Source organism: Sinocyclocheilus grahami, unplaced genomic scaffold (assembly GCF_001515645.1).
Source record: "Sinocyclocheilus grahami isolate Dianchi unplaced genomic scaffold, SAMN03320097.WGS_v1.1 scaffold54.1, whole genome shotgun sequence".
In the NCBI taxonomy this organism is placed as follows: Eukaryota; Metazoa; Chordata; class Actinopteri; order Cypriniformes; family Cyprinidae; genus Sinocyclocheilus; species Sinocyclocheilus grahami.
Window position 1 is genome coordinate 282,993 of NW_015505233.1, and position 12,708 is coordinate 295,700.

Consider the following 12,708-nt stretch of genomic DNA (forward strand, 5'->3'; position numbering starts at 1 on the left):
GGAGGGTTTAACGGTGAGCTGAACACCAATCAGAAAGCTAAAAATACAAAGATAATCCAGTGAGAAAACCAATGAGAATGAAGTAGGCGGAGGGCTCATGGCGAAAGTCGTTTGAAAAGCCTGTCATTTTGGCTCCAATGTAACGGCCTGTTTCTATTCACCGCTATTTCAACTGAGAGCCAATATGGCGACTAAAGCGCGTTGGTTTCCAGCTTCGTCAGTACTTGGCCAGTACGCGTGATCGCTCCCTACGTTTGATAATCGCTTTTTTTTTTTTTTTTTTTTTACGAGTTGTTTTTCTTTGCTCGGAGGGAGCTGTCTTGCGGAGATTTGGGGATTTATTTTTATTTGCTTTTCATTCCTTTCTTACAAAACATGCATTGCATGCATAAACCACAGCTTTGTACACCCGTCAATTTATAAACAAATTATCCAATTATTTTGCATACTGTTATGTTAGCTATTAAAATAAAATCGTACAAATGTAACCACTGCAAGCTCACAAAAACAACATGCGCAAACGTCCAAGCATTATTTCAAAACAACAATGCCGATACTCTGAAAATTAAAACCGTAGAGCTCCAGAGGCAGGACACCCAAAAGACAAATGATTGGTTTCTCAAAAAAGTAGGCGGCAGTGTAAATTGCTTTTCGGCGAACCTACTTGAAAAGCCTCTCATTTTGGCTCGAATGTAACAGAATTTTTCCATTCAGCACTATTCAACCGAGAGCCAACATGGCGACTAAACCGCGTCAGATTCTAGCCTTTTCCCATTGGTCAGTAGGCGGGGCCAGAGCAGCAACGCTAGCCAGCTGATCGCTTCTTTTCTAGAGCTAGAGTTGGCTTTTCTTAGCTCGGAGGGAGCTGCCTTGCAGAGATTGGGGACTCTGCTGTTTTTTTTTTATTGTTTGTTTTCCACATCTTGCTTATAAACATCCGAGAATTGCTTTAAAGTGTATTCCATACCACAACAACTTAGGGCAGCCTGTAGTTTTTCATTTTCAGCTCATATGTCATTTGTAATTAAGTTTGACGTTATTCAATTGCTCCTAATTTCAAAACGTCTGCATGAAAAGTTTCATGGGAAGGAAAACGGTAGAGCGTTGTGGATAAGTCGACGTGATAGCGAGCATCCCGTCGATATGTTGTTTTTACTAGAAAACCAGGTCAGTGTCAGTGTTTGGACGGACTCGTCCTCCGCCGAACTGATCCAGGCTGCGGTTCCCCCGTCCGTGCAGCTCGGTCTCACGGTTCTCTACACGGTTTTGTACTCGCTGCTCTTCGTGTTTGTTTACCTGCAGCTCTGGTTGGTTCTGCACTACGGACACAAGCGCTTCAGCTACCAGAGTGTTTTTCTCTTTCTGTGTTTGCTCTGGTCGGCTCTGAGGACGACACTATTCTCTTTCTACTTTAAAAATGTTGTTCAAGCAAACCAGCTTCAGCCTTTGCCGTTCTGGCTCCTGTATTGTTTTCCAGTCTGCCTGCAGTTCTTCACCCTGTGTCTGCTCAACCTTTATTTTGCTCAGGTAAGTCCCACTTTGCTGTTTCCCCAATTTGTTTTTATTTTGCAATGTATTACACCCCATCAAAATGCGTCTTTATGATGGTTGGTGGTCTAATTAACATACAACATCAATGTAATTTGTTATATAGAGAGAGAGAGAGAGAATATGAATCCTTTTGCATTTAGTTAGAGTTCCATTTCTATGCAACTCGCATCTAAGTGGGTCCCTCCCACCAAATGTGTTTACTTCATGTGACTGACTTGGAGCTTCATGCTGTAATTGCGATTAAAAGCATCGGCATACTGTCATACAGGCAGATTACTTTGTTTAAGACATTTAGAGACATTCATCATGTTCATGATACTGGGACAAGAGCACAGCTGGAGGTCATCAGTTTCTGTTCAAGTCCCTCTGCTTGGCCACAACAGTGCAGTTCACAGGACAGTCTGAATGAGGACTATTATTGCCACTTTTGGTCCATCCTTCCACCCTTTGTAAAGTCTTGGCCGTCTGTGAATGCAAAACCTCATCATGCAGGGGATGAAATATTGTTCATTTCATCTCCAAAGCTTTATGCACTGGAGAACAGAACATTACAGGCCCTTATTCTATTACTGGAAATGAAACAACTACTTGGTTCACAAAAATTACATTATTGTTATCATTTATTGACATGTCCATGTCAGTCCAAACAAAGCTGTTTGATTTTCTTTATTCTGTAGACCACAAAAAGGGATGTTTAGAAGTATGTCCACGCTGCTCTTTTCCATACGGAGAAAGCGAATAGTGACCAAGGGCTGTTCTGTCATGCTCCAAAAAGCACCATTAAAGTAACATAATAGTAGTCAGTACAACTATTGCACTATATTCCAAGTTATTGGATGTCAGATAATGGTTTTGTGATAGAAACTGACAAAAATGGTAGAGCTATAGGCATCCTGTACTTCAAAAAGTAGAGTATATCAATAGCAAAGTCATGGGTTTGATTCCCAGTGCATTGTAAGTCACTTCTGCCAAACACATCGCATTATACTGAAGCTATACTGAAAATCTCCTTTGCGATTTGAATATGCACTTGTATTCAAAGTCGGATGTAATATCTTGATGCACCATAGGTGCAAATGTGAATGAGATATTCAGAACTGCATACAATCTGTATTAAATACATTTATTTTGGTAGCTTGAAAACCCCTGGTCACCATTCATTTTGTTTTTATGAAAAACAGAAGTGTTATTCTGCTAAACTTCTCTTTTGTTCCTCATTAGCAAGAACTATTTCTTTAAAATATAGTAATTTAAATGTCTAATAAATGAGAGGGTAGTTTATATAATGTCTTGTTTCACTTCTTTGGTTGAATGCCACCATAACTGTTATGGTGAAATATTTGGTTTTAATCTAAATTTAATCTTATTATTCATGTCCAAACTCAACAAATGTGTGCTTTGCCCTTTCTGTTCTGTCCGACATCACCCCGTCTCTGATATTACTCTAAACTTGCTTATATTGCATTTTATTTCGTCCGTAGTCAGCACATAGAGCTGTGGCACAATCAAACCTGACTGACAGGCCCTGCAGTCCTGTTAGATTTATTGACAGCTTTGTTTTATGCAACCACCGTTTATGCCTGTCTGCAGCCTTTCCCCTTACACCCACATTAAGTTGCAGAGGGTTGCTCGAGATAGCTGGTCTTTGTTTGTGCGTATTCCTCGGGAGATATTTGAGATGTGGGCATCGTACCATCACTGCCTGAACAGTACGAGTTGGCATTTGAAGGTGCGAGCCAATCAGAGGCACCTGCTGCAAGAGCATTACATCACCCTGCTCAATCCTGTACTATTCCAGGCACAACACAAGGGGTGTGCAGCATTCTGTTCTGAGAACAGCCACCGCACAGACAAAGACACCAAGCACCCCGACTCCGAAATGTCAGCCAAAAACAAAATCACATCGGTGGGGTACTGTACACGTATGGGGTACGTATCCGAATGAGTCATTTGTATGGCCATGAACGCCGTGTTGTGATCTAGTGCTCTGTCCACTCAGTAATGACCTAATGACCACTATTTTAACTCCGCTGTTTGCCCCACATTCATTTTCCTTGGTAACTGGATGCAGTGATTGAGGTTTCATGCTAGTTGCTGCAGAAACGGGTTAGCTGGGTGTCATATAGGAAGATCGCATCAGTTGTTTTGTAGCTAGTTCGAAAAGGAAAAGCAGCATTATGTACAATATATATCTCTGCTGTAAACATTTTACACACATCTACAAACAAATATTATATTTGATAAAGAATCTTTTAAATAATTTATATATATATACATATTTTTAATAAGTATAACTTTTTATTTCTCCTCTTTCCTACTACTTGTTTCACTTCTCCTTTTGGGGATGTTCTCATATATTATTATTATTTTTTTTAATACTTATATACTGAAATATATAAAAAATACATTACACAGTACATAAAGTAATATAATAAGTTAAATAATAATTATATCTTTTATTTGTCAAATGTAAAAACATGCATGGTGGAACTCAAAATGTGTGCTGTTGTTTATACAGCCAAAAAATCTGTCTCTTTAGGGAAATGAAATTGCAACACTGTAAATAATGCATTTTATACTTGAGTGTTGAGTCGTATTTTACAGTTTTCCTATCCGTTCTTCCTCTGTCTTCCAGTTCCCTGAGGTGGCACCAAAGTGATGACCAATTCATTTTTCAAATTACACTTTCAGCAACTCTTGTGTGTGAAGGAAACACATTAAAGGCGTGTATACTGTGAACGCCAACTGTTTACGTGAAGCAGAACTCCCCCATGAATCAAACGTGTGATTTCTGCATGTAGGAGTGTGTGTGTGTGTGTGTAATGCGTCACATGAGACCTCATCAGCAAAGCCCTGCAAAGAAAAAAGATGGGCCATTTTCCACTCTTGTATGTTTTGTGCTCTTAATGCAGTTGGTGGCACATTGTCGGCAGTTTTTGGTGCTGTCTGCATGTTATTTTAAACATAATTTCACACGTATAAAACAAGGTTCCAGGTTCAAAACATGCAAAAATGTAAAAAATATTTAATGGCATCTGTGACATGCTGTCAGTTATGTAATACAATAATTTGACCTGTCCTTCAGTTTACAAAAATCCAATACCATTATACGTCCTGCATCTCATGCAAAAGTTGCATCTTATCGGCTCTACATGGTCATGACAGGAGTTGAAACCATGGCTGTTCAAAATAGACTAGAACAATAATATTTTGAAATATTATTACAATTTAAAATAACTGTTTTCTATTGGAATGTATTTTAAAATGTCATTTATTCCTGTGATGCAAAGCTGCATTTTCAGTATTTAGTGTCACATGATCCTGCAGAAATCATTTAATATACAGAGTTGGTGCTCAATTTCTTATTGTCAGTGTTGAAAATTGTTGTGCTGCTTAATATTTTTGTGGAATAGTATAAACATATTAATAATAATCACTGACATTTGAACAGTAGTGTATCATGTTTAAGGACAAGTAGCTATGCTTCCATAACACCATGTATTTTAATGTTTATTTATAAACATTTTATTACATCATAGATATTCATTATAAGTGCATTAATGTACATGCAGTTTTGCTTGTTTTTTACAAACTAGTTGACAAATCCAAACCGTGCTTTCAATAGAGCTTAACTTATTTTAAATGCAGAACATGCCATTAATAAGGGTATACAGATTTCAGTTACAAAAAAAACAAAACAGAAAAGTAGTTATGTAGTAATACAGTTGCGTAAGTTCACTTATTTAATCAAATGTTTTCTATTATTTAATATATAGTTTTCAAAGAATGACATGTCCTTGATGTTGCTAATGGTCTCTTGACCATAAAAGTCGCTGTGCATGACATTTCTTCACATTTAGCACGTCAAACCACAGAGTCATGGCTTGTTTCTGCAATCGTATCAGCCGGGAGAGTCTTATTAATTCAGTTTGCCGAGGAATCTTTATAATGGCCAGCCAAACAGAGGCATCACCCCCACGCAGCTCCATTACAGCTTATTGGAATGTTGTTTTCTTATTCCACACTCGCCCTCTTTGTCCTTGTAAACCATCCATAGATATGCAAGTTTGGTGTAGATCATTATGGCTTTATCGCATGTTCCTCGCTGCTATTTACACTCCTCCAATGCTTTTGTAAACTCATATTTGGGGCCAAGTCACATGATCGGGATCAGTAACAGAAATGTGCTGCCTGATTTGTTTAACAAACTTAGGCATCTGTTTGATATGTTCATTGGCTGCCTGGTCTTGACTGGAATGAATCACATTTCGCCCTTTGACAGCTGACTTGGAGATGTTTAGGCTGGAATTTGTTTTGGGCTAATGATTTTAGCAGTTGTGCTGTTGTGTCAGGAGAGGTTCGGGACAGCTGTTGTTAATCTGTAACTAGGCCACAGTTTCTTTGGCAGGAATCTCTAGGTACTGTAGACCTGCTTGTCATGTAAATGGTAGAAGTGGGTAACGAGGACAGTCCACAAGAGCATTGAAGGAAAACAGCCATTTAATCCTCCCGCTTCCTAAATTAGCCGCTTGTTTGTTCCTGGTAAATACAGTTGTTGTGGGATGAATTTGACTCATATACCATGTTCGCTATCTTAAAGGGGCCATGTTGTATTCTTTTTTGCAGTGTTTTTCCCTGATGCCCACTTGTTATTTTCGGTGCAAGACTAGTTAACGTTTTTTACATGACCATTTACCACCCTCATTTTCCTTTAGGACTAAAACAGACTATTTTTGCTACTGTACCTTTAAGACAATATAAATTATGTATTATTATTATTGTTGGAATATGTAAGAATGCTTTATTTTAAAGAAGCCTCTTATGCTCACCAAGGCTACGTTTATTTGATGAATAAATAATAATAAATATCTAAGCAAATAAATAACATTGTGAAGTTTTTATGTTTTAATATATTTTTAAGATATATATATATATATTTTAATTTAAAATGCAGTTTAATGTCACATGATCCTTCAGAAATCCGTTTTATATGCTGATTTGGTTCTCAAATCTTTTTTTTTTATTTGTGCTGCTTTATTTATTTTTGTGAACAATGTGATGCTGATTTTCAGGATTCTTTGAATAGAAAGTTATAAAAACAGCCTTTATTTGAAATAATCTTTAATAAGTGTTTACTGTCACTTTTGATCAATTTAATTAATACTTTCTGAATATAACAGGGTCTACTAAATGAATAAAATATAAATATAAAATACATTTTAAAATATGCCATTTTATTTTATTAAAAATGTATTAAAACTTAAAATTAAAAATGTTAAAATATACATTATCATAATAAATAGCCTAAAAGCTATTCAAGAACTACAAGCCACAAACTCCTGAATTGATTTCACATGGTCTATTAAGTATGCTGTTTATCTAGTGTCAAGTTATCTTAGTGTGGCATCACGTGAAAGTGTAACCCTTATGATTTCAGTTACCACAGCATGTTTATTCACACTTTTCTTAAAATTTCTCTTTAGTCGCCTGTTCATATTTTTGTGGAGGTTTGTGTTTGCTGGCTCCAGACCTTATACAAGCATTTGTGTCATGGACATGAAAGTATGACTCATTTGGCATGGGCTTTTGTGAAGAAATAATTTCTGCTCCCCAAACACACATTTGCCCACTTGAATGACTGCAAGCTAATCAGAATCAAGTAGGCTAGATAGTGGGAATGATTGTGCCAAGGGTTGCTAAACCGGTTTCTTTAAGACGGTTGACAAAAGCTATAGATTGTTTTTATTTTATTACCTGGGCTAAAAAGTAGTGGTCATAAAATAGGTCCGTGTTTTAGTGCTGTTTTTATTGTGGTATTGGGTGAGAGTTGGTAAAGCCTGCAGTTTGGGCATGAAGTTGGCGTGCCTTAACCTGAAAACTGTTCATCATTGTTGTTTTGCATTCCTGTTGTCCTGAGTAGCCTGGCGTTTGACTGCTAGCATAGTCCGCTTCCACGTAAAGATTATGACATTTAAAGTTATCAACTACAGTTTTGTTATAAAAAAACAAATCTTTTTTTTTTTGTCATCATAATTATTGATATCTCATAATTTCATCTTTTTGTCATTATTTTGACCATTTCTGATGACTATCTCATAATTTCATATTTTGTCAATTTAGCCATTTATCTCATAGCTATGACTTAGTATCTCATAATTTAATATTTTTTTAATTAATTTTGACTTCATGACAATGACTTATCTCACAACGATGACTATCTCATAATTTAATCTGTTTTTGAAGAAAAAAAATTACGATTTTTGTCAGAATTATTACTTATAATTATATTACTTATTTTACTTTTTATGACTTGGCATCTCATAATCTCATCTTTTGGTATTACTTTTTACTTTTCATATAGGCCTAATTATGACTTGGTATCTCATAATTTGGCCTTTTTGCCAATTTAGCTTTTTATCTTATGATGACTATCTCATAATTTAATCTTTTTGTATTAATTTTGACTTCATGTCATAAGTATGACTTAGTATCTCATAATTTTGTCTTTTCATGAATTTAGCTTTTTTTGATCTCATATTGATGACTACCTCATAATTTAACCTTTTTTGGGGGGGAAATCATGTTTTTTTTTTTGTCATAATTATTACTAACTCATAATTTCAGCTTTTTGTCATAATTTGACTATTTCTTATGACTCACTGTCTCATAATTTCATATATTTGTCAATTTCACCTATTATTTTATAACTGTGATTTAGTGTCTCAAAATTTCATCCTTTTGTCAATTTAGCTTTTTATCTTATAATGATGACTAACTCGTAATTTAATCTTTTTTTGTATTAGTTTTGACTTTTCATGTCATAATTATGATTTACCAGAGTATTATTATTTTTTTTACTTATGTGTTTCTAGAAATTAGACAGAACTTGGAGAGCAGAACATTTAATTGTTGCTAAATGTTTCAAATAAAGCTTCTGAATATCGTTACACTGCTAGTTATTTTTCAAAAGCACTCCTTGTAGTAGCATAGAAACCCACTGTTTCCTTGAAAGATTAAAAACAATTCAGCCTGCCTTTCGGAAATTGTTGGAAGTGTATGGAATAGTTTGGCTCTTAACCATCCCAATGAGTCTGAATTTGTAGGCGTATTTTCTGTTTTGACCTGCTCTGACTCCACACAGGATACAGGACCTCCATCACTCAGATGTGTTCAGTGAGGGCTCTCAAACACAATCTTGTACAAAAACAAGTATTAAGCAGACCAGAGGGATGCGTTCCAGTTTTGTTTCCCAGTGTAGGTAGATGAATCATTGGTTTTAAATCTCCTCAGGGCCCTCTTGACATGAGACACTGAAGGGTTGCAGGGTTGTGTTCTGATTACCAAGGAGGAAAATAGGAAATTATGAGTTCAACCATGTAAACATTGTCAGAAGGCCTCAGTGTACGTTCAGATGAAAGCTTTCGTTCTTTTTGGTTTGGTAAATCGGTCATGTGCACTGAGCAGTTGCATGTGATCTCCTGTCAGGCTACGCATGCTAGAGCCATATCTCTTGTTCTTTACAAATTTTTTACAAACTTACAAAAATTTTACACATTTTTACAAACTAACAAAACCTGTTTGGATTTTAGTTAGGGCAAATAAGTTTTATTTATTTTTATTGAAAAAAAGAAAAATGTTATGTGGAGCTGCGATCTTTGAATTTTTTTGCTTGGCAATTGTTAGCAATAAACTCAAAAATAAATATCCAAATGAAATATAAAAAAGTATAAAATAAAAAGATGACATTAATATTACTTTAAAAAAAGTTATTTGTCTATGTTAGACAATAGTTTATCAAATATATAAGAAAACAGCAATGGTTTTATGGCTGTAATATTTCATAATACAAGTAATTAGTGGACTGTGTAAATCATGAAAAGTGGAATAATAATAGTGGAATAAAATGTCTTGCATGGGTTTTGAGCGTCATGCGTAGCAATAACATTTCACACCATCGGTAAAAGAGGAAGAAGCTTAGTCTCACAAAGTCTCATGACACCGAACCGCAGCGTTATGCACTTTCAAAAGCATGACTCAGTTTGATGTGGACGTCTCATGGTAAAAATACATTTAAGGAACTGAGACAAACATCTGCATATGGGTCACAGAAAGAGCTTGCATATCACCCCTTTGAAAAGACTGCTGTCTGCTTCCTTTTTTTGTCCTTTTCTGTGACTGGCCCCAAGTAGCTGGGATTTGTGTGTGAGCTGAGTGCTTATAAAAGTCATAAGTTTACATTTTATCCCAACCAAAACATGTCTTGTCATCTCTCAGAATACAGGCCTATCCATATTCATTTGCTCTCTCGCTTGCTTTTTTCTTTTTAATTCCATTAAAAACTTAAATAAAAAAATTTTTTACTTTTTTTTAGCAAACAAATAAATAATAAAAAAATATTTTTTACATTGAAAATTGGCCTTACATAGGTCTTGTTCTCTTATTATTTTCATCAACAGTATGGTTTAGTAATTAAAATCATTTAATTATTGTCCGTGCAGAGGCTATTCCGTTTTATTGATCTATGGCGCATTCATTTTGATTCTTTACACGTGTAATGATGTCCAGTGACTTGTTTGCATTATTTATGCATTATTTTATTTATTTGTAAGACTTTTTTATGACTAAATTTGGTAATGGGAGAGTAAAAATATTTTTAAAACGTACACCGTTCAAACTAGGCTGCTTATGTTGAAGTGTTTGGGATGTGGCTTTTAATGATGAGACCTTTTTTGTAATCAGGCTCTCAAAAAGTATATAACAATTTGGATATAGATTTATCGGCCAACATATCGGTTATCGGCTTTCAAAAATAAAGAATAATCGGTTATCGGTATCGGACAAAATTTTCATATCGGTGCATCCCTAGTCTAGAATATCACTAATAAATACTTATAACATACTAGCATTTTGGAATTGTTTTGCAGTGGGCTTTTTTTCAGAGAATGTAAAAATAAACTTTTTCTAAGCTTTTTTTCATATCTGATCTGTACCTTTCTCCACCTTGTGACAAACAAAACTTGTAATATCTGCTAGCAGGCAGTGCCTGTGTTGAACGTGGAGCGTGCTGACCTTGTTTTTGCATGTAAAACCGTGTGGTTTGGGGTGGGGAGCGGAGCGGAGCGGAGAGCAGATAGATAAGAGCTTTTAACGCTGCCTTTTCTCGGTGAAAGCACAGCGCTCAGGGCGACACGGGTCCCTTGAGCCTACCGCGCTCTCATGAGATGACAAACGCAAGGTGCAGTTTGCTGTGTTTATTTTTAGAGACTTTCTTCTGTTTAACTCTGAATCATGCTGTGCCGTGTCCCGGTGGAGTCTGCGGTACATCTGCTGACAGGGAGACACATGAGGAAAACACATATGAACACGCACGATTCACAACACAACACAAGTATTGACTGCTGCATCTTTTTATCTCTGCTATAGTTTCTTTGTTAAATTAGATGTATTTTGCACTTTAAGCATTTGATGTCTTCTCAGAAAGCTTGTAATAATGTTAAATGAATAGTTCACCATGGACATGATACAGTGATCAAATGTGACTTTTTTTTTATATTGTTTTTGCCAAACTTATTTTTACTTGTTTCAAAAGTGAATAAATCAGTAAATAAATCATTTAAAAAACAACAATTTAAAAATATATATTTTTAATAAAAAAATTTTTTTTTTATAAAATTGGTTTAATAAAAAATGGCCTTATATATGTCTAGATAGCAGAATATCAGAGACTTTCATGGCTCTTTTTTTAAAAGGAATTAATACTTTAATTCAGCAAGGATGCAATAAATTCATCAAAAGTGACAGTAAAAACATTTATAATGTTACAAAAGGTTCATCTTTTGATATTTCTATTCAACATAAAAAAAAATCCTGAAAAAATTATATCCATCAAACTATTAAGCTGCACAACTTTTTCAGCATTGAAAATAATAAATGTTTCTTGAGCACCAAATCATCATATATAAAAATAATATCTGAAAGATCATGTGACACTGGAGTAATGATGCTGAAAATTCATCTTTGTATCACAGGAATAAATTACATTTTAAAATATATTAAAATAAAAAAAATTTTAATTATAATATTTCACACTATCACTGTTTTTACTGTATTTTGGCTAAACTTCCCATTAGCAATGAATTAGCAAGTTGGAGAAAACTGTGAATAGAAATCTATATTGAATGTAAATATGGAGGTCCATATGTTGATCATGTCATAACCATGATGATTTTTATATGACCTTTTTAAAGCTATGTTTTCAGTAATTATATGGCTGGAAGAGGGAGAGAGAGCTTTGCAATGTGAGCATTAGCATATGACCGCATAGTGCTTTTATTTTAAAAGAGTAAAGAAATGCTGTGTACGGTTTAATTTAACTACTAAACAGATGCAAAATTACATTTGTCAATTTTTCTTCACATAATGATTGAATTCATTGAAAGGTCACCATGAATTCATCAAGGAAGTTACTTAATTCTTCATGAAACCTTCAAATTCAGGATGCAACAAATGCCTCGTTTATAATGGGTTTTAATGTTTTTGTCTCTTCGCTCCGGCCGGACAAGGCATCACAGTATGTTAAGGGGCATAACATTTCCGTCACACACTTGAGGTATTCGGCCAATCACAATGCTCTGGATAGCTGGCTTTGTAAAAATCGACGCATAGAGGAGAAACAGTAATGTACAGTATGTGGAAAATAATGTGTTTTTTTAACCTTAAACCGCATAAACACATTTCATTACACCAAATAATGTTCTTTTTAGCAGCATCATATGACCCCTTTAAAACTAATTGTAAATGAATAAGATGTTAAAGAGTTTAATGAGAAACTATATTTAAATATTTCAGATGCTGACTAGCAGCAGTGGTATGGTTTAGTCAGCTAGGCCTATTTGACTAGTTTTGCACAGGGTACTTGTTAATTGTCATGACGGAAAAAAAACAGTAGGGCAATGATGTATGGAAGCCCGTTTCCGCCACTAAATAAAAAAATATAATTCTGTAAGTCATAATAATGAGAAACTAAGTCATTATTTCGAGAAACTAAGTCATAATAATGAGAAACTAAGTCATAATAATGAGAAACTAAGTCATAATAATGAGAAACTAAGTCATAATAATGAGAAACTAAGTCATAACAATGAGAAACTAAGTCAT

At 35.0% G+C, this 12,708-nt stretch overlaps 1 protein-coding gene across 2 annotated transcripts in view; it reads left to right on the forward strand.

Moving 5' to 3' along the window:
* The first annotated feature begins 3 nt into the window (after nucleotides 1–3).
* Nucleotides 4–12,708, forward strand: part of LOC107583456 (integral membrane protein GPR137B-like) — a 20,570-nt gene continuing 7,865 nt past the window's right edge. For both annotated transcript variants that reach the window (XM_016269656.1, XM_016269657.1), the window contains exon 1: nucleotides 4–1,527. In XM_016269656.1, coding sequence (XP_016125142.1) covers nucleotides 1,012–1,527 — 516 coding nt within the window. In that variant the 5' untranslated portion in view covers nucleotides 4–1,011. The remainder of the gene's footprint in view (nucleotides 1,528–12,708) is intronic.